The 22,546-nt window shown below is 43.7% G+C and overlaps 1 protein-coding gene across 2 annotated transcripts; it reads left to right on the top strand.

The window, feature by feature from the left end:
* Positions 1–633: 633 nt before the first annotated feature.
* LAYN (layilin) lies at positions 634–21,400 on the top strand. Of its 2 annotated transcripts, XM_037152365.2 has the most exons (6): positions 634–892; positions 4,028–4,325; positions 9,794–9,951; positions 13,483–13,566; positions 15,466–15,568; positions 19,171–21,400. In XM_037152365.2, the coding sequence occupies exons 1-6, from the start codon at positions 808–810 to the stop codon at positions 19,526–19,528; spliced, it is 1,086 nt and encodes a 361-aa protein (XP_037008260.2). In that variant the 5' UTR covers positions 634–807; the 3' UTR covers positions 19,529–21,400. The 2 variants fall into 2 exon arrangements, with proteins under 2 accessions (XP_037008260.2, XP_037008264.2); XM_037152369.2 differs by lacking the exons at positions 634–892; positions 9,794–9,951 and having other exon boundaries at positions 4,119–4,325.
* Positions 21,401–22,546: the final 1,146 nt, after the last annotated feature.

Raw genomic sequence — 22,546 nt, 5'->3', positions numbered from 1 at the left:
TTGTTGAGGAATGCTTTTCTAGAGGAACTGATGTCACTGTGTCACAAGTCCAGGGCTGAAAACTCAGCCCCACATCCCAACACGTGCCCTGCAAAAGCAGTACAATGTTATTTCCTTGATGCATTTAGAGGCGCCCTTTGGCCTCTGGTGGAGCTGCTCTCCTCTCAGCCAGACCTCCACTTGGCCTCCTTCTCTGGATGCCATCCACGCCGTCCTATAATGCGCCTGGCCTGCGGCACACCATCTCCCTCAGCATCTCTTCTCTGCATCTAGCGCTCCTTTCTCAGGAGCAGCCCTGACAGCCTGCGCTCGAACTCTACCCCGCCTTAGGAAGGTCTGAGTGCCTTGCCTCCAATTGGCCCATTCCGCAGAGCCTCGACTATGTCCTCAGAAGTTGGGGCGAGTTGTGGTTCAGTTTTTAGCCACAGTGCTCTCATCATTAGATTTCAGAAAAACCAGACTAGGATTTTCCCCAAGCCCTGAGCCCTAAGCAAACGCAGGATCTCCTTGGGAAGCTCCCTCCCCGCCTCTACTCGCTCCGCTCCGGAGGGCCGGGTGTCTGGTGCCTGGCTCCAGGGAGCAGGCAATGGGGGCGGGCCAGCCAGAGGGGCTGCCCTCCCTGCAGTGACGTCCCAGGGGGCGGAAGGGAGCCTGGCTGGCTCTGCGCCCTCCCGGCCTGGTCCGGGTGTCGGTCCGTGGGTCCTCCGGAGATGCTGCTGTCGCGTTGGCAGTTCTGCACGCTGCTGAAAGTCCACCCGCTGCACCGCTGTAGCACCCGGGTGTCGGAGGGTGCACTAGAGCCAGGCCATGCAGCTGAGAGCGGCACTGCAGGCCGTGTTGCTGGCCGAGCTGCTGGCGGGGCTCCGAGGGGCGATGGGTAGCCTGCTAAGTGGTGAGTACGCTGGGGTGGACTCTGGTTCCCTGGAGGGCCAGGCTGCCGCACCCACTGATCGCCAGCCTCTACTGTCCTCAGGGCTGAGGTGCCTCTTTGGCCCGCCGCGGGGTGGGGGTGGTGAGGGGTGGCGCCCCAACCCTACTGGTGGACCCAGCCCTTCGGCACACCCTGTGTCTAGGGGAGCAATCCCCCTGTGGCTGAGACCCGCGAGGATTCCCTGCCTATCCCGGGTAGCTCGAAGTCCATTCCCGCCCCGGGGTCACGGGAATTCGGGGGACGTAGGGTAGGTGGACAGTGAGCGAAGCTGCCCTAGTAGGCACCCCTTCCCTTGAGCCATGGCGCAGCAGAGCCCGGGACCCTCGCGCAGGCAGGGCTCACCGACTCCCTCGTCCTGACCCCTGCGGACGTCTTCTGACCCCAGAAACGGCGGGTACAATAGGGATTCTGGATCCGCAGTGCCTGTTATTCTTGGTCTTTGGGGGGGGGGGGGGGGGGGGGGGGGGAGAGACGAGGGATCGCTGAATCCAGCACTTGAAATAAAAGCGCTCAGAGATCCGGAAAGAAGCCTAGTTTGCACGGGACATGCCCCGCCCGACTCAGAGAATAACTCTCTCTGCTTCCTTCCTCCTGTGGCATCTGCAGCCCCGAACTTGGACCTCAGAGGAGGTCCAGTGCTTTGGCTTTCCGCGTCTTCCATTGAGTCTGCATGTCGGGGTAGAAGGTCCGTGCTCCCTTCTTTCTCAGGTCGGCCTCGCAGGCGACAGACTGGCTAAAAGGGACGGAGGAGAATGAAAACCTGCACTCCGTTATCGTGCTTGCGCGGCGGACTGAAAAAATCTAAAGATGGTTTCAGGATGGGGTGGGTGGGGGAAGTGTAGCTGAATGGGGCTGCTTGGGTTCTGCTTTTTTTTTTTTTCATGGGGGACAGAAGTCCTCCTGCCCTCCCCCTTCCTGCAAATAAGAAGAGCGAGACCCTTCCTGGAGGCAACCAGATGTGCCCCTGGACCTCCTTCCAGCTCCAGCTCTCCCTCTGGACTCCCAGTTGAGGATGCGTGGCCAGGCTGGACCACACAGGAAATGCCTTTAAGGTGTTACATTTTCCCTTGATAATCCAACAGTGTTCAGTGGGGACTACCAGGAAATTCAACTCACACTTATGTTTTGCAGGCTGGGGAGTCCTGGGGCCCCTGCATTTGTGCTCTGTTGGCTGTTGGGAGCCATATAGACGTCTCCTTCTCCCCAGACAGGAGCCCAGCCTCTCTGCCCAGGAGTGCCAATTTCTCTAGAATAGCCCTTTAATGAAAATGTCCTGTGTCTGAGGCCTGCCTCCTATATGTCTAGCAGGACAGTTCTGTTAGAGTTTATTTAGCAATAGCAGAGTGACACAGAAAAGAAGAAGATTCAGAACTCTTATAACTTGTTACTGAGAATTTTTTTTTTTTTACCAAAGCAATGAAAGGGAAAATAGAAAATAAGAAATCACAGGAGATTTCTGGACTATCCGTAGGTGCTGTGTTCCCATTCGCACTGTATTCTAGACAGTATCGAGAACAATTGATGCTATCTGGCTCCCTGCACAGCTGCAGGACAAGTTAGAAACATGAGAACATTTCGTGAGGGCTGGCTGGGAGGTTCCCAAACCAAAATCTTTTATTTCTTGCTTTATGACAGCAATTCACACCCGCAGCCCACAGTCTGGCTCTCTGCTGCAAGGTATTCCCCTTGTTGAAATTTGGTTTTCACTTTGTACATCTGCATCCAGAAACAAATACTGTCTGCTCCTGTGGGCTGAGAACTGGCATTTGTTTCCATATTTCCTGCACTCACCACCATGCTAGGCACACACTGTGCACACAATACAAGTTGATTTAACAAGGGAATGATGAGGCAAATGTCCCAGGTAGAGCAAGGCTTCAGGCACTCAGGCACAAGTCAGGGGGGTGTGCAATGGTGAACAATTTGTTATTTGCTCCTCAGTAGGTTCCCATCTATTTGTCTAACATGATCTTCTGCCCTTCATGTGTCAGTCAGGTGAAACACATTCCTTGGGCTCCCAGTGCAACCTGCACCTAAGGTGGAGCAGGGAGTGGGCAGTGTGGCTCACTGGCTACTGGCATGACTTTGTAATGAGATCTGGGCTCTGACTTGGGCAGTGCTGCTGATAGCTACCTAACCTTAGCCAAACTACTTAATTTCTCTAAGCCTCAGGTTTTTCATCTGTGAAGTGGAGCATAAATAATATCTACATCAGGGGCTTGCTATGAAAATTCAATGAGATAAATAATGCGTGTAAATGTAAAGAACCTTAGCACAGTTCATGGCATGTAGTGGGAGTTCAGTGATCCTTAGCCGTCTTTAGGAAAGATCAGCAGCAGAACACAGCATGGGTCTGATGCTCGGAGTTTCTGCTTATATCACACACTGCTTATATCATGTAGCTTCTGCTTATATCAGTCCTGCTACTAGGCAGAGGGCTCCAAGGTAGAAAAGCCCATGCCCAATTTAGAATGCCTCTCTTACCTGAGGAAGCACCAAACAGAGACACCTCATTCACAGCCACACTCTCCCCTGACATTTCATAATTGCATGAAAGTAATTTTTGTGCTTTTAAGTGAAATCAAATTTTCATCCACCTCTCTTTTTTTTTTTTTTTGGTTCTTTGTTTTAATTAGAGAAAGGGGAAAGGCAGGAGAGAGAGGGGGGAGAAATACCCATGTGAGAAACATTGATCAATTGCCGCTCATCCATGCCCCAACTGGTGACGGAACCCATCACCCAGGCATGTGTCCTGACCAGGAATCAAACCCACAACCTTTTAGTTTACAAGAGGACACTCCAATCAACAGAGCCACACCAGCCAGGGCCATCTACCCCTCTTTTAAAGGATAGTAAAAAATGTCTGTTGTTCAAGAATCTGTAATAGAACAAACAAAACATGGAGCTCCTACACAATATAGTTTAACTGACTGCGTCTCCATGCTGGAAGGGGTATTAATTCACTCTGAGAACCCAAACTGACATTACGACAGTCCACTGGTGAGGAATCAGAATTCCTGCCCTAGGGATGGCTTCATCCACATGCCGTGGTGCACGTGGGGAGCCCTGAAATAGGCTGGCTTCTTTTTTCTGTAGGGCAGTCCATCTGCAAGGGAGGAACACAGAGACCTTGTTATAAAGTCATGTACTTCCATGATGCTTCTCGAAGACTGAACTTTGAGGAAGCTAGAGCAGCCTGCTGGAGGGATGGTGGCCAGCTAGTCAGCATCGAGTCTGAAGGTGAACAGAGACTGATAGAAAAGTTCATCGAAAACCTCCTGGCATCTGATGGTGACTTCTGGATTGGGCTCAGGAGGCGGGAAGAGAAACAAAGCAACAGCACAGCCTGCCAGGACCTTTACACTTGGACCGATGGCAGCATATCAACTTTCAGGTAAGTGTGTGGAACCCACAGCAGCTAACACACTTGACATAACTAAAAAAGGAGGCAGATGCCATGGTGCCAGGTCACCATGAGGGAGAGGAGAAGGCTGACCCTGGCAACAGCCCTGAAGAGACAGCTGCACCAGATCAGCACTGACCAGAGCAGTGTGGTAAAGGTGGTGCAGCAGCCTTGACCTGGGCCCAACTCATATCCACTGAGCTCCGTTCAGCAGGGTGCAACCCAAAAGGGTTGTTTCAGTGGCATACAATGCTTCACATCAATGGTTCTGGCTATCTGGCTTTTCGGACTAGAACTCCACTGAGAGATTAAAGATCTGTGGGGCTCCAGACCACAGGGAATCAGAATGATGCGCAAAAAATCAGAGCCAAGATCTGATTCTACTGATTGGCCAAGAGAGGACTTGAGGAAGGCTGCAGTTTGTAGAACCCTCCCAAACCCGCAGCATCAGGACTCACTCATTTCACACCTGACCCTGGCACCATGGCATTGCCATCGCCTTCCCCACCCCAGGAAATGCAGTAGCATGGACAAACATCAAAAATATGAGATTAAAAGGCAGACACGAGACTGGGAAAATGTTGTAACAAATTTAACAGAGTATCTTTTTATGAATTTAAGTCAAAACATTAAAAGTTTACATAAGTTAATAAAATCCCAAAAGATAGAGGAAAAGAACCTAAGCAAACATTTCAGGAAATACAAAATCCGACTGGTAAACAATCATATGGAAATGCAGTTTAAACTCCTCATTACCAATCAAAAGAATGAGGTTGAAATATATCTTCTTTACCTATTACATTTAAGACAGTATGTCAGCATCTATTGTACCCATCATGCCGATCACATCCCCATCTTCCTCTGAGTTCCAGGGGTTCTTCTTTTGGGATTCTCATGGGCATTTCCTCCTGGGAGAAACTTTAAAAAGGAAGGTTAGTAAGATGATCTGCACTCCCCTCTGCTGCAGCTGGTCCCAGGGCCACAAGGAACCTTACTCCTCTCCCTCCTCTACTATCAGTTCCAATTCCCCTTGCCCTCTGCTGAGGGAGAGGGAGGCCCTAGTCACCTTGCACTCCTCGGTGCAATCGCTTTTCCATTTACCATCAAAATTGGCACATAAGTACCGACAGATACCCAAGTATGTAACCTGGGTGCCAAACTTATCTCTCTGCCCACGTGTGTAACAGCAGATGTTCTTCCCATGATTAGGGTCAGTCACCATCTGTCAAGTTAATGAGTCCTCTTCTTGCCTGCTGGTGCCTGGGCATAAGGATCCCCGAGTGCCCAAGTGACAGCCATAGCTCGTAGTTCAATAAGGCTCTTGCTATATCTTGTAATGGGTACCCTTTGGGTATGAGGACCTTTAAACTCATACAGCCCAGCATTGCAGAGATAGGAAGTACAAATATTCCAAGTGACAGTAATTGGGACTATTCCTGCTTCCACCCATATTCTTGCAAACCCATATATTCTTACCCTTGGAGACACAGGGTGATACTAAGGTCATTCATTCAAAGTATACACTGCATCTTGGAGGATGATGCCCTGTTCGTACAAAGTATTGCCGCTAAGCTAGTGCTTCAGCTGTGTTTTCAACAACTCTTCCCTCTCTCTGTCAGGCTGGCAGCTTCAGGATAGTGCACAACATACAATAGGACTAATAAACCCATGGCCAGGTGCCTCCTCCTTCTCCTCCTTTGCTGGAAGGTGGGTCCCTTGGTCTAATGAGATGTTGCACAGGATCCTGTGTTGGCAGATCGAATACTGTGTAAGCTTTTGGTAGTGATGCTGACTAAGGCCCTGAGGCAGGAAAGGCAAACCCATATCCAGATTGTACGTCGATTCCTGTCAAAGTGAATCACTGGAAGAAGTTCAATGTCATCAACTCTCTACCAAGTGCCAGGCTGATCTCCTAGAGCTGATAATCTTTCAGGGACTTAGCATTGGTCTCTATTGCTGGAGGCCAAATTTTTGCCAGCTGCTAGATCACCCTTGGAGAGTGGGGACTAGTGCTGTTGAGCCCAGGCATAGCTTCCATCCCTGCCACTATGGCTGCTCTGGTATCTATGGTGCCAGCACTTGGGGCAGCTGCTCACAGGCTGGCTGACATCAACTGGCTGAGTCATGTTGTCCCCCTCATTGTTTAGGGCTCCTTCCATCTAGAAGCTTTCTGGCAGACTTCAACACATGACAGAGTCTCATACTCTGCCTATTCTCATAATGTCTTTTCACATCACTCTATCCAGTAGCTCCTTGTCCCCAATCTTTCACCCTTTCTCCTAAAGGTTCTTTTTCTCCTGATCAGCTGGCCAAGCTCTCCACTCTACCCCTGAGTCCTTTTATATTCTAACTTCCAATAACTGCCAAGTAAGCTCTGGACATTGGGAGGATGTCACCTTAACACTTAATTTTTCAAGACCACCTCTGAGTGGGGCTGGAGTGCAGCTGTTGTCCATTTGGTGCTATACTCCCTTACTTGGATGACCTCTCCACAAACCAGGCTTGGGCTGCTTCTCTCAGCTAGTCATGAGGGATCCCTTATACAGCTGTGGGTATCAGCAAAGGAAGAGGCACGAGAATGGTAGATGTCATGAAAGCCTGCTCTACCTTCACTTTGGTCCTACTCACACAATGCCCTTTCTTTCTGTGTATACCTCTTCCATCTCATAGTGGTTTTGTTCCAGGCCTGCCAACCTGTGACTGTGCATGTCTGACAATGCCTCACTCATGATGGGCAAGTTAAACTGAATAGTCTGGTGCTCCTTGCATAGTCGCAAGCCACGTGATTCTTTCTCAGCTAGAGATGACATGGTCTTGCTACAGAATCCTAGGGGTCTTTACTGTGATTCTCCCACTGGGGCTTGTCACAAATTCTATATGGCATTATTTCTCCCCCTACTGATGACTCTGATAATATGGTCTACTTGATCCTATGGCCCAAGTAGCAAGTCCGTTTGCACTACACAGCCTACACCTGCTTCAGAGTCCTTTTCTGCCCATTCAAAGCCAGCAGCCTTTGTGTCAGCTGATATAAGGGACAGAGGCATATTCCCAGGAGTGGAATATGCTACCTCTAGAAGCCAAAGAGGCCTACCAGGTGCCATGCTTCCTCCTTGGAGTTATTGTAAGGTGCTTTAAATTACTGCATGAAATCCTTTAATTTGAAAGGCACCTACACATTTTCATGAAGTAGCAGGTCCCTGAATCTTCATAAGGTTTATCTCCAACCCTTGGAGCACACAAATTTCACTAAGAAGGCCTCCGATATACTAGCTGCTTCTTGCTCATCTGGTTCAATTGGCACAATGCCAGCTATATAGTGGACCAGTATGATTTTCTGCAAGATATCTAGGCAATCTGGGTCTCCTCACACCATATTAGGACAGAGGGCAGGAAAATTAGTATAGGCTTGAGGGAAGACTATAAATGTGTATTATGGTCCATTCCAAATAAATGCAAACTGTTTCTGATTCTTTTCTTGATAAAGATGGAAAAGGATATGTTCACCAAATCTACATACTAGGTACCAAGGTCATGTTAATGTGCTGTAGCAAAGATACCACATAAGGCATAGCAGCAGCAATTGAGGCTTCTTCTTGGTTCAGTTTACACCACTTCAGTATTATCCTCTGGGATCTGACTTTTTTTTTCCAGGAGCCAGACTAGTGGTTCAAACAGAGATATGATGGGGGAAGACCATTGTTGCATTCCCTAGGTCTTTAGGGAGGGTACTACTTTCTGTCATCTTCCCCTGGATAAGAGATTGTTTCTGTTTATTATCTTGAAGAGGGTGGAGAAGAATGCAGATTCAGAGACTTCCACTTGACCTTCTCCACTATTATAGCTCTTACCCTGTGGACTTTCAATTTGTGTACTTGGGGACTGGAGGATAACCACTGGATGAGTCCCACCATGAGATAGCTGGCCCTGGTCCAGGATTCCACTTGATCCCTGGCCTCAGTATGTTCCCACTCTAATGGGTAGCCTTGATAACACTGAGGTTTTTGGGTATCAGTGTCACTTTGTACCTTGTGTCTAACAGTTTTTATAATACTTGGGTATTCCTCTTTTCCAAGTATATGGTTACTTGAGTAAATGGCCATAGGTTTGTTTGGGAGAACAGGGAAAATTATTACCACATGCACCTGCCATGGTATTGCAGGGTCCTTGGAATCTAGCCTCTCCCTTCTATCAGTGAGTTCCGAGCTTGAAAACTGGCTCAAGACCAGAAACCAGGTAGCAGGTATAATATTCCATCTATTCTATCATCTGTGAAATGAAATAACCTAAAGTCATAAGGCCAGGGGGGAGAAGAGGCCAGTAAGTGTAGGAAGCCCCCAGTGGAGCTGCAGAATGGCCTGGAAGTAACTAATGAGGTGCAGGGCCCAGCCCCAGACAGGGCCGCCGGCTGTCCAGGCAGAGTGTCTAAGCAATGTTGCAAGGTCAGATGATATCCAGGCATATAAAACCCTATGGGTACAGGGGTTTGGTGGGTGGCACCTTAGCACTCCAGCAGAGCCATAGTGGGGTGCTATGAGGAGACTTGTCTCTTAGCTATCTCCTAAGGAGGATCTCTGACAAGAGTAGGCAGAGCAGCAGGGCCCAGCTAACAATCTGAGCATCAGGGCAAGGTCTGAATCCTGGAAGCAAACAGCTCAGGTGGCTTACTAGGCAGACTAGAGCCCAGCCATGGCTTAATGCATGGGGTGTATGCTCACAGCACTTAGACTTTCCATGGAATCTACAGCCTGGCACGCACATATTCAGTTGGGTGGCAGTACCATGTAATTCCAACTACCACTGTATAGTGGAGCTAAGGCTGCTAATGCACCTCATCCAGGAGTTAGGGAGACAAGGAAGAGAAAATGAGTAGTGGAAGCTGACAGAGGGGCCTGATGAAGTGGAAATCACTGAAAAATGCTACATGGGCCTCTTGCTCTTTCTTGTCCCCTCTCCCTTGCCTGTTTTGACAGCCTCTACATTTTGGAAAGTCTTCCAGGGCTAGGAAGGTGCTTATATTCAATTAAAAAGTACAAGGAGATGAGAGCAGGGCAAGGTCTGGATAAGTCATGCCTCTTCTCAATGCATCTGATTTCTAAACAAAGAAAAACAAACCCAGTTATCAAAAAGCAAGAAAGAAATAAGATTGTCCAGACTGGCGCTGCCAGCTGCCTTTTCTAATAATTACTTTGCAGACATCATAAGGTAATGTATTCCTCCCTCCCTGCAAAGAAGTTATGGCAAACGTCAGATGATTGACCGTGCTGTCCATAGCAGAAAGCATGCAACTATTCTTACTGGCAGTACTTCAATTCCTCCCTCTCTATCTTCTTCGGAAGCAGACTCTTAAGTTCATGGCTCTGTGTTTTCCCATCATGGAATTTGATTGGAAAACACAGGCTTTGAGGTTTTGTGGTATCCTTTTGCCGTTGTCTCTACTGTGGACCCCTTTCCTACAGGAACTGGTATGTGGATGAGCCTTCCTGTGGCAGTGAGGTCTGTGTGGTCATGTACCATCAGCCATCAGCACCCACCGGCATCGGAGGCCCCTACATGTTCCAGTGGAATGATGACCGATGCAACGTGAAGAACAATTTCATTTGCAAATATTCCAATGGTAATGAATCCTCTCCCAAGTTCTGTGGCTGAATCTCAATTTCCTGTCTCATTTCATAAGCATCTGCTAGTTCCAAGCATTTGCTATGTGGTCTCTGAGAAAGCTTGTTGCCAATGCCAGCAATGTTAAACACTGGGAATTCTTGTAAAGGGACATGTAATGACCCTTCCTCATTGAGGAGTAGTTCCAGCAAAGGCGAGGAGCATCAGATGCTAAGAGAAGGGATGAAGAAAAGAAAGGGTCTAATTTATGGATAATAAACCAAGAATTGTGAGAACTTCAGGAAATAAAAAGCCCTAGATGGACAGTTATGAATCCTTACTCTTCCCACATGTGATGTTGGCTGTAGGATCTTGGAATAAAGAAAAAATATGAAAGGAAACTGGCCATTGTACCTACAAGTCTTCTAAGAGTCCTGTGAGATTATTTGCCGGAACTTTAAGGAAACCAAATAATGACCAAAGGCAGTAGATAATAAAATACACCTATTTCACTGGCATTATGCAAAGAGCAGACACATTGATGAACTGAAACTCCCAGGCCACCCTTTATATAAACCTTGCAAGTTCAACTGGCACTTACTTCTAGATCTGTTAAGAATATAGAGTCTATGATAATGTAGTCACATTCTGCTGGAGTTTCCCAAACTCCTCCACTATAACTGACTTGGATCTAAACTTGACATGATTTTTGTTCTGTCCCTGATGTTTCTCCCCTCCATGAAGCCAACTGCTTGGTTCCAATTCTGCATCCTTTCCTGACAGGAGTACAATGACTGGTTACATCTAGTTGGTTACTAAATAATTCTATCATTTTTCAATTGTTTGAATTGACTATGCTTTTGCTGCAGTTTTTGATGCTAAAAGGTTTCTTTCTTCCCATCCCCTCAAGTGACTGCTATGCTCCAGAGACCTAGCCCTCCCCACCATACAGAGTTGCTGTAAGCAGGGTGATTGCAAAGACAGAGGCCATCTTAGTGGGTCATCTTTCAGGGCAATGACAGCAAGAGATATTAAAGAGAATAATTCAATAAATGAAATACAATAATATTTGGGTGGAGGTTATATGGGAATTCTTTGTACTATTTTGCTAATTTTCATAAATCTGAAGTTACTTCAAAATAAGAAATTTAAAAACATTGCCTCTGGGTAACCTTCCAGGGACCCTCAAAACTAAATTAGGTGCTCCTCCTCTGAGAATTGTGGCACCTCACACACACAGTACTGTCACTGCTTATTTGCCAGTTTGTCCCCTTCACCACATGGTTGGTGAGGTCTGGAAATCTACATGTTTGACCAGTTAACCCCTGAACTTGATCAATCAGGGTCATCCATTGTGGTTCAAACAGGATGGTGTGCCATCCATTATGCTAGGGTGTCGAAGGACTGGCTGAATAACATCTAATACCAGATTTGACCCCATTGCCACGTAGAGTGAGTAGGTGGCATGCTAACCAGATCTGAACACTTGATTACTTCTGTCATATGCAAGCAGCACAGGCAGATTAAGTAAAAATCAGAGACAAGTCATCAGAGGCAATGCATTGCAGATGCACTGCAGGACTGAAGGAAATGCTGCGTTAATATGCTGATTACTGCAGGTTTACACAGTGCACTGAACCACGGAAGGACAGGACAATGAATAGATCATATCATGTTATTGAATATACTTAGTATTGTAATGTAATATCACAAAATCAATATTAATATTGTTCTATATTTCCATATTTTATGACAAAACTGTAGAGTGTAAGAGCCTGAGAGGGATGGGACCACTTCTCATTTGCTATTTTATCTCCATTACCTAGCACAGAGTTTGTTTTTTTTGTGATTTTAATTTTCATTTGAATTTATTTTAATTTTTATTTATTGACCTGAGAGAGACAGAGTGAAAGAAACATTGATTTGTTATTCCACTCACTCATGCATTCACTGGAGTATCTTTGGTCAGCTAATCTCCCAGTTTGCTTATGTACAAAATCAGAGTAATAACAGCACATACCTCAAAAGGCTGTTATCAGGATAAATTGTGTTTGCTTTTAGAAACCACTTAGAACATGATGATGTTTCTGTCCTATAACATGCACTATATACATTTATTAAATGAATGGATTTGCATCACCTCTACAAATTCATGAACTTGTGAGAAGATTAAAAGTGTTCTCTCTGAATAGCTTTGACATCCTGGCCTTAGGACTGTGAATTCTAAAATCTTTCCAGTAAGGACCTCATCCCTATGAGTCGCAGAGCATCTGATTAGCATGAGAGAGCAACTGCCAATACAAGAGGCTGGCACACTCCCAGCCAGAAGTGAAAACATGGTTACAGGTTAACTGTACAACCTGACTTTCCGGGGCTCTCTGAGATATTTTAAATGACTCAGGGCTCTAGATCACCAGTCTTCACCAAGGGGCTGGCCAGGGGTCTACTTAGCCCCCCAACTACTTCCACAGCTTGTGATCAGTGTTTGTTGCTTTCTAAAACATCCAGAAAGGAATTGTCAAAGTCTTTTGGATTGCTTTAAAATAACTCCAGCTTGAGTATAGTAGGGAAGGAATAGGGATTATTGCTGAAACTAGAGTAGCCATATGTTGATAAGAGTTGCAGCTGAGTGATGGTACATAAAGGTTCATTATTACCAGCCTTTCTATTTTTGTGTATATTTGGAAATTTTCATATTCAAAAATTTCAAAATACTTTTTAAAAAAGAAAACAGTACCCAAGCAAAGTTGGGGGAAAGCTTGTCTTTGTGCACGAGTGATTCTTTTGATGTACTAACTCCATTCCTGCCATCAAATGAGCAAATAAAATGGAATCTATACCCTGGTCAATTTCATTCAGATGGCATGGAAATTTAATTCCTATTTTTGTTTATTTTTGCTACAGAGGAACTAACGGCTCCTCCTATGGGGCCAGGAGGTAAGCCTGTCTTTGGGATTTGGGTTAATTGGGGCTATTTCCCAGCCCTTCTTTATAGGGTTAGAACCTTGAGATCTTTAGACCAGATTATTCAACATTACCAAAGAAAGATTACAGAACATTTAAACATACAGGTATGTACCACATACAGACATAATAGTTCGTTAATCTCACTCTCTAGCATTGTCTATTTCCCTCAAAGCTGAAAAGAAATACTTGCAGTTCGAAATGTTACTTGTCATTATTGACAATATGAAAGGAATAACTCGATCTAATTAAACGAGTGAGCCAAACTGAGCATCGATGGTCCTAGAAATGACTCAGGGACTCTCCCCCTTATAAGGCACCTGGGCACTGCATGTGCCTTCATGCCAGCCACCTGCTGGTTGTTTCAGGACATGATCCAGTACATGAGTCTCACCAGAAAGGTGAAGACAAATAAGCCTCTATGCCAGCAGATTCCACCCTTTGCTTTTCTATGTTTATAAATGGCACTGGTCAAATTGCTACTGCCTTTTGACACCCCACCTTGAACCTGGTAGGACCTCAAAGAATATCTGTATCATGATGCCTTCCTTTCTCCGGGTTCTCAAGTCCTTGTATCTGTCTCCAGGTGAAAGAACAGAGCCAGCCACACCCATACTTCCAGAAGATACAGAGAAAGAAGATGCCGAAGAAACCTTAAGAGAAAACAAAGGTATAAAGAAAACTCTCCTGGGAAAAATTGATAATGGGACTCTTCTGACCACAAACTACCCACAGTTACATTTCCTGCTTTCTTCTCTCCACAGCAACTTAACAATGGAACTAGACAGGGCATGTGTGACTCTGCAAAACTGCATTAAATGTTAGATTTCATCATGAAGTATGCAAATGGAGGTACCTTAAGACAATTGGGGAGATTATCTGCATGAAGGTAGAGCCTTGGGGCAGAGACTGAGAAATGGATGTAGAGAAATAAGAGCAGACAGACCCAGACCATAATGCGTAACATCCATGTTTAATATTCATTTGTGAAACAAATAGAGGAAATGGGCAAAAACATTTTAAAACTTAAATCATAAAAGATAAAAGGAAATGGGCGATAGTGGACTTTCAACCTTGAGTTTTAGGAGGGAGAGCTAGGTTTTTGTCACTAAACAACTTTTAAGAACCGCTTAACATCTCTGTGCTTCAACTTAATCATTTATATAATGGAAGTAATAATAGTTTTTTCACCTGCCTGAGAAACTGTCCATAAAATAAAACAGGAGGTTGCAATACCACAGTTCAGTTCTGACACTAGCCACCCCACTGGCACGAACCCTACAGGTTAAGGGCTCAGACCCTATCAAGTCAGCCCTCTCTTCAGACATCAGCCACAAGTCCCTGGGTCCCCAGGGCAACTGCACTTCTAACCAACTGGCTCTAAATGTGGGGGGTGCCCACAACCCCCTCAGGTTCATTAATTTGGTAGAAGGACTCAAAGAACACAAGAAAATGCTGTACTTATGACTACATTTCATTATAAAGGGTATAAATCAGAACCAGCCAAATGACAAACACAAATAAGGTAAGGTCTGGAGGGGTCCCAGACTAGGAGCTCTGGGTCCTGTCCCTGTAGAACCATGCTCCTGACACATCAATGTGTCCACCACCCAGAGAATACCATTGAGCTTTGGTGTGCAGAAGTCTTATTGAGGTGTCATTACATGGGCCTAGTTGATTTGACCATTGGCTATGTACTTGAACTTATTCTCCAGGCCTCACTCCCTCTCCACCAGCCTTCATCCTGAAACATCTCTGTCAGCATAAACTGATGTGGTCTGAGGGGCTCATGAGCAGCAGTCACTCTTATTACCTGACAAATTCTAAAGATGTAGCACCCCTCCCAGGAGCCTGGGGCAAATTTGTTATTCTACGACAGATAATACCCATATGTGAAAATATTTTTATAAAAGTACACAGTGCAATGCAGAGATGAGTTCCATTTTTATTGCTTTTTGTTATTATGGTAATATTTAAAGTAGGTTTTATTTGGGGCTTGTGTGTGAGTGTGTGTTTCTGTGTAGAAAAACAAAGCAACAGCCTCTGGTTGGATGGTATGAAAGGGATCAGTCCCCAATCCTTGATTCCTCCCCAAGTCCCTTGAAAGATAATTCCCCAACAGAGGGTTCTGCAGTCTGATGCGTGTGCTCCATAGGACTTGCTCTTTCCTGGTAATAACTCAAACTTCTGGCTTCCTCCTTTTTCTAGCATCTCCCTTGCCCCACCATGGGAACTGCCATTTCCCACTTTCATTGTTAGAGTCGGAGACATCAGTGCTGCCCAAGCAGCCTCTTCTTCATTAAGGGAGAGGAAGGACAAGAAGAGAGAATATCTTTTGTATGGACAAAAAAAATTAGTTAAAACTTTTCTTCTGATATCTACAGGAAGCCCCCAAATTTAAACTTCTTTTCTCTGTTACTTAAAATAATAGAACAGGTAGAAAATGCTCACTTTTTTTTTAAGTAGATGCTTTTTGCAATTCTCTGTGTTGGTTACATTGATTATGATTTTTAAGCCCATTTTGAACCATATAAAAACATCACTGATAAAAGTGCATTTTTCTTTTCAGAAGCTGCCTGGAATGTTGCCTACATCCTAATCCCCTGTGTTTCCCTTCTCTTCCTCCTTGTGGTCACCACCATTGTATGTTGGGTTTGGATCTGGAGGAGGAGGCAAGTACAACTTTCGTCATGTAAATCTTTATGTCTTCTGAACTCTGCAATTTGGACATTGCTCTGTTTACTTCATTAAAAGCTATGCCAGCTCCAAGACAGCTACCACAGCAGAGTGAAGAGTAAATTCTTGACCACGCTCAACTAATTGACAAGTACTAAGCATTTATGCTTAGTTGTGATTCAGAGTAATCTTCCATTCTTTAATTTTATTTTAATGACTTAAGGGGTGAAACTGTTATTCTATAACTACTCATCAGCGAAGTGCTCTTATAAATGCATACTCTGACTCTAAAAATTTTTGCTGGGTGAGTGAAGGAATGAATAGTAACCCACATGAAAAACATCTTTTTCAAATCATTCTGGCAAACTTCTGAAACCAAATCAATTTATTCAAAATGAAATAGCCACATTTGACTTTTCTTTCAATTAAGCGCACGATTGTAGATTGCTGCAAAATAGCTATATTAATAGCCTAGGGCAATGCTGTTTACAGATCTTGTGACACCGTTTTGAGATGCCCAGAGCTCTTCTCCGCTCCCGTTTTATTCCCAGTATGCAGAAGAAGGCTGGCGGGCCCATTTACAATGAGAAAACTAAGATCCAGTTTAAGATTTGACACCCTTTGATGACCAATTTAAGATGAATTAGTATAATTCCAGTGTAGAACCTACTTCATTTGATAACAATTTCCTTATAGAATTATTAAAATTAAGGCAGTTAATATATGCAGAATGGGCATAAAGTAAGCACTTAAGAATGTTAGCTCTTACTATAATCATTTTTATTAGCTGATTCCTTTAAATCTGAAAATAGAATTAGCTCAAAAATTACAAATGCATTTACAACTGCTTATACTGCAGCTGGTTCTTTTATTTATTTATTTTTTTAGGATAGTCCAAGGAATTTTATTTTTTATTTTTTATTTTTAAATATATTTTATTGATTGTACTATTACAGTTGTCCCATTTTACCCCTTTATTCCCCTCCACCCTGCACCTCCCCACCTGCATTCTACCCCTTAGTTCATTTCCATGGGTCATACATATAAATTCTTTGGCTTCTCCATTTCCCATACTATTCTTAACCGCCCCCTGTCTATTTATTACCTAACATTTATGCTTCTTATTCCCTGTACCTTTTCCCTCATTCACTGTCTCCCTCCATGTGATCTCCATTTCTGATTCTGTTCCTGTTCTCATTGTTTGCTTAGTTTGTTTTTGTTTCTGTTTTTTAGGTTCAGTTGATGATAGTTGTGACTCTGTTGTCATTTTACTGTTCATAGTTTTGATCATCTTTTTCTTAGATAAGTCCCTTTACTTTTTCATATAATACGGGCTTGGTGATGATGAACTCCTTTAACTTGACCTTATCTGGGAAGCACTTCATCCGCCCTTCCATTCTAAATGAAAGCTTCGCTGGATAGAGCAACCTTGAATATAGGTTCTTGCTTTTTATGACTTGGGTTACTTCTTCCCAGCCCCTTCTTGCCTGCAAGGTTTCTTTGGAGAAATCAGCTGATAGTCTTATGGGGACTCTTTTGTAGGTAACTCTGTCCTTTCCTCTTGCTGCTTTTAAGATTCTCTCCTTATCTTTAATCTTGGGTAATGTAATTATGATGTGCCTTGGTGTGTGCTTCCTTTGGTCCAACTTTTTTGGGACTCTCTGGACTTCCCGGACTTCCTGAAAGTCTATTTCCTTTGCCAGACTGGGAAGTCCTCCTTCATTATGTTTTTTAATAAGTTTTCAATTTCTTGCTCTTCTTCTTCTCCTTCTGACACCCTAATAATTTGGCTGTTGGAACTTTTAAAGTTGTTCCAGAGGTTCCTAAGCAACTCCTCAATTTTTTTTGAATTCTTCTTTCTTCATCCTATTCTGGTTGACTGTTTATTTCTTCCTTTTGGTCCAAACCATTGATTTGAGTCTCAATTTCCTTCCCATCACTGTTGGTTTTCTATATATTTTCCTTTATTTTACTTTTCATAGACTTCACTTTTTCTTCTATTTTGTGACCATACTCAACCAGTTCTGTGAGCATCCTGATTACCAGTGTGTTGAACTATGCATCTGATAGGTTGGCTATCTCTTCATCACTTAGTTGTATTTTTTCTGGAGCTTTGATTTGTTCTTTCATTTGGGCCATTTTTTGTCTCTGTGTGCCTGTTCTGTAATAAATGGTGGAGACTCAGGTGTTCACCAGGGCAGGGCAACCCAGGTCAATGTGCTGTGGTGCTGTATATGGGGGAGGGGTCCAAGAGGGAACAGTGCCCCTTGTTCAGCTCTCAGCTGTCTTTCAGTCACTTCCTCTACTACCCACAAGCATATTGGACCCTTCTGGTGCTGATTCCTAGAGGGGTAGTTTTGTGTATGTTTTAGGACCCTTTGTGTCTCTTCAGCAAACTCTCCTGTGGGGCTATGAGTTTCTCCCACTTCTATAACCCCTACAGGTTTTTTCAGTCAGAGGTTTGGGGGCTTTATTTTTTTTGCACTGGAAACTTGGGTTGCGTGGTCTGTCTCACTCACCAGTTGTTCCTCCCAATTTATTCCCAAGCAAATCTGGGGCTACACACTCTGCCAGACACCACCTCACTGGTCCTGCAGCCACTGCCTTTCTGCGAGTCCTCTCCATCCTGGCTGCCCATCTCCACCCTCCCACCAGTCTGGGTGAATGTTTCTTCTTTAACTCCTTGGTTGTCGAACTTTCACACAATTTGATTTTCTGGCATTTCTGGTTATTTTTTGTTTTTAAACTTGTTGTTGTCCTTTTGGTTGTGGGAGGAGGCACAATGTATCTCCACCTTGGCCAGAAGTTGCAGTTGGTTCTTGATTTCCCTTCCTTAATCTATGTCACCAGGATTTGGGAATTGTGACTCTGAAGCTGTAGTCTATTTCACAGGTAGTCTACTTCACTTTTCTTGTGCCACAGACCTCTGTAGCAGTCTGGTGAAGTCTATGGACTCCTTCCCAGAAGAATATTTTTAAATGCATAAGATAAAATGCATTGGATTGCAAGGGAAACAATCATACTAATATAGAGTTTAGCAAGATATTTCTAAAAAAATGAATGTGATACAGTAATAAATGTATGTCTTTATTAATGCTTTTTTATTTAGTGGTGGGTATAATTATAATTTTGAAATAGAGATGAGAGTAAAATACTTATCTGTTATAACTGTGATGTGATATGAAAATATGTGTGATTTTTATTGTTAATCAAGTCCAAGATATTACTAATTCTATTCTGATTTATTGCCTACAGTTAGGATTGAAGGACATGCTAAATTTCACTGAGAGAAAAGCTTTTTTTTACTATGATATTTGTCCCCACCTAGTTCTATTCATGGACCCTCTGGAAGCTCTGGGGATCCCAGGATAAGCATCTCTGTTCTGTGCTCTAGAAGCAGTGAACAGACTATCACTTTAAACATAACAACATTTCATGTTTTTCCCCCACCCCACCCTGAAGCCCTGACATGATAAGTTCAGCTAGGTGACAAGTACAGCTAGTGATTGCCCAGGATGACCTCATCCTCCCTAGCAGGAGGCTCAGGGATATTCTCAGTCCACCTGTCTAAAATGCTCAGCCCTGGTTTCTTTCCTAGGAATCAGGAGCAGCCCAGCCCCAGCACAAAGGAGCAGCACACCATTTGGCCATCTCTTCACCACAGACCAGACCTGGAGGTTTACAACGTCATACGAAAACAAAGTGAAGCTGATTTAGCTGAGACCCGGCCAGACCTGAAAAACATTTCATTCCGAGTGTGTTCGGGAGAAGCCACTCCCGATGACATGTCTTGTGACTATGACAACATAGCTGTGAACCCATCGGAAAACGGATTTGTCACTCTAGCGAGCATAGAGAGTGGTTTTGTGACCAATGACATTTACGAGTTTTCTCCCAGCCGAATGGGGAAGAGCAAGGAGTCTGGATGGGTAGAAAATGAAATATATGATTATTAGGACACATGAAACACATTTAAACTTACAAGAACAGGAATAAAAAGAGTTGCAAAATTTTTCTATTTCCTATAAGGAAAACACTCAGAAGGCCTATGAAAGTGCTGTTACCAAGTCCTGGGAGGTGAGCATGTGATCCCAAATATCCCCTATTGAATATATCCCTTTTCCTTGGCCTCTCATCCAGGTCTATCTTAGAAGAAAGCACCTTGCCCAGGGTCTGGACATAGTAGAAGATAAATGTCAGTTGGTTGGTTACAGCTGACATACAAGGGACAGTGCCTTCATTAACAGGAATAAGGCTGTGGTTATGGGACTTGGGACACCCGTCCCAGGTTCCGTTTTTGTTTTTGTTTTTTTCCCAGCCCATGTAATCACGGAGAGACAGAAATTACAGCAGATTTCAAAGCCTACTTATGCTAGCATCCGGCTGGCCTGCATATCAGCAATGCTCGTATCTGTTTTTTTCAAAGAATCAAATCAAATCAAAAGCAGGAAGAGGAATGTTAGTCGGTCTGTGTCTACAGCCCTTCCTCTGCATGTGGCCTCATGGGACCTTTTTTCTTCCTCCTGACATCCCAACTTGGAAATAGTTTAGAAACAAAAATGAAATTTGAATTTGGCTTCTAGGGTTATTTGTGTTCCAGCCCTGACCCTGCACATTGTTCTGTTGGTGTGTTTGTTTTAGAGCAGCATCAACACAATGTTGCTAATAATAATGATGATTCTTCTCTTTTGTTTTAGGAAGCTATTTCCAATATTTTTGGATTCAAATCCAGAGAAAGGTTTCATAGCCTCACATCAGTCATTTACCATTTGAAGGTCTGAAGGCCATTATTTAAATCACCAGCAACCTCTATCAGTTTAATATTATTTTAAGCATTTTATATATATATATTTTACAGTGTGTAGCTTTGCCTCACATGTGGAGCCCCAAATGAGATAAATTAACTAGTCTGGGTCAGGGCCACATCCAACACAGTGGATTGTAACCACTGCCCAGTGACCCGTCCTGCTGGGGGGTGGGGGGCAGGGAACAAGGTGGACATAAAAACATCATTTATGCTTGATTCAGGGAAGTGTATTTGGTGGAGTGATTGCATTTCAAGCAAAAACAGTGACCATGTGGTCTGAAGGACTAATTCATTGCTCTAAAATATTGAAGTCTCCATCTTGCTGCACACATCTTGGCTCTGTGATCTGTCCCATTATCCTCCCCTGTGATCCTCAACTCTGGCCACTAATAGCTGAGAATCCCAGGAGGGCAGAGGTCCCACTGGCCCTATCAGCACAGTACCTCCTACACCCAAGACAGTACCTTGCACAGAACAGACAGTCAGCACTCGTTGAGTGGATGAAAAATTCATCTTTCAGACTGATCTACAATAACCTAAATATTTCAAAAGTTCATAGGACCTGTTTTTCACACTCCACCTGGGTAAGGGTAGTAATTGAGTTATTTTAGTTTGAATAGCACTCCCACTAACGGAGGAAGACGGAAGAGTAGTGACAAGTAAACAAAGCTGGTGAATTGCTAACGACTTGCTTTAATTATGTCACTTAAACTTGAAATGAGGACACATTGTTAAGGTTGTAATCTCAATGACCCTTTCAGCATCTTCTCTTTGTCGTTCATGTGTTATCTGCACTGGAACCCACAGATTTCTTCTTTCTGGATTTGCATGCAGCCAGCCTTACCCTGCATCCACATTATTCAATTTCTTCTCCTCCTCAGATTTACTATCCTGAATTTGCCCAACTCCATTACTATCTCTAATAATTGCACTTCACTTGTTTAACAAACTTTTATCAAATATTTTGTTCATATTGAATATCTAGTTTATCTAGTTATCATTTAAAAATTTAATAAACCCATTTCATCATTTAAAAACCATGGTTCCATCCAGAGACACATGAAGAGATGCTCAATATCGTTAGCTATCAGAGAGATGCAAATTAAAACCACAATGAGATACCACTTTACACCAGTCAGGATGGCTATAATAGACAAAGCAACAAACAACAAATGTTGGAGAGGGTGTGGGGAAAAAGGGGACCTTAGTTCACTGTTGGTGGGATTGTAGACTGGTACAACCATTATGGAAAACAGTATGGAATTTTCTCAGAAAAATAAAAATTGACCTGCCTTTTGACCCAGCAATTCCACTGCTAGGATTATACCCCAAGAATCCTAAAACATCAATTTCAAAGAACCTATGCCACTATGTTCATAGCAGCACAATTTACAATAGCCAAGAGTTGGAAGCAACCTAGGTGCCCATCAGTAAATGAATGGATCCAAAAATTGTATGGTACATACACACCATGGAATTTTATGCAGCAGAGAGAAAGAAGGAGCTACTACCTTTTGCAACAACATGGATGGAACTGGAAAGCATTATGCTGAGTGAAATAGGCCAGGCATTGAAGGACAAATACCATATGATCTCACCTTTGACAGGAAGCTAAAGAATAAAACAAATAAGCAAATAGAATAAAAATAAAGACGCTGAAATAGAGAACAAGTGGGCAGCGACCAGAGGGGAGAGGGAAGGGAACTTAAGGGGAAAAAGGGGGAGGGATTTTGAGGAACAAGTATGAATGACACAGAGATGAGGACTTGGGGGGGGGAATGGGAGGGAGGGGGGGAGACCGGGCGGGGGGGGGGAAGAGGGAAAAAAAAATGTACTTGAAAAGTAACCAAATAAAATTATTAAAAAAAAAAATAAATAAATAAATAAATAAATAAATAAATAAATTAAAAAGGTTGGTATTAAAAAAAAAAAAAAAAAAAAAAAATAAAAAAAAAATAAAAAAAAATAAAAACCATGGTTCCCAGGTGTTCCCCCCCTCCCCCAACTCTGATATACACAAGAGATGAAATGCATCTATCAAATAATTCCTTGGGTCTATCTACTTAAAGAGAATTTATTGAATATCTACTCTGTGCCATACACTGTGTTAGACGTGGCACATAGGCCAAGGCTTGAATTACTTGGCTTGTACAATAGGTTACATACT

The sequence above is a fragment of the Artibeus jamaicensis genome, unplaced genomic scaffold (genome assembly GCF_021234435.1).
Source record: "Artibeus jamaicensis isolate MK-2021 breed Jamaican fruit bat unplaced genomic scaffold, CSHL_Jam_final contig_585, whole genome shotgun sequence".
Lineage (NCBI taxonomy): Eukaryota > Metazoa > Chordata > Mammalia > Chiroptera > Phyllostomidae > Artibeus > Artibeus jamaicensis.
This window is presented reverse-complemented; position numbering and strand designations above follow the sequence as displayed.

What these genes read in the sequence shown, in the direction of transcription:
- LAYN (XM_037152365.2), top strand. Translation starts at nt 808, where the DNA reads ATGCAGCTGAGAGCGGCACTGCAGGCCGTGTTGCTGGCCGAGCTGCTG. An exon ending in GATGGGTAGCCTGCTAAGTG is followed by an intron (nt 893 to 4,027) that starts GTGAGTACGCTG and finishes TTTTTTCTGTAG; the next exon opens with GGCAGTCCATCTGCAAGGGA. An exon ending in AACCTTAAGAGAAAACAAAG is followed by an intron (nt 13,567 to 15,465) that starts GTATAAAGAAAA and finishes TTTTCTTTTCAG; the next exon opens with AAGCTGCCTGGAATGTTGCC.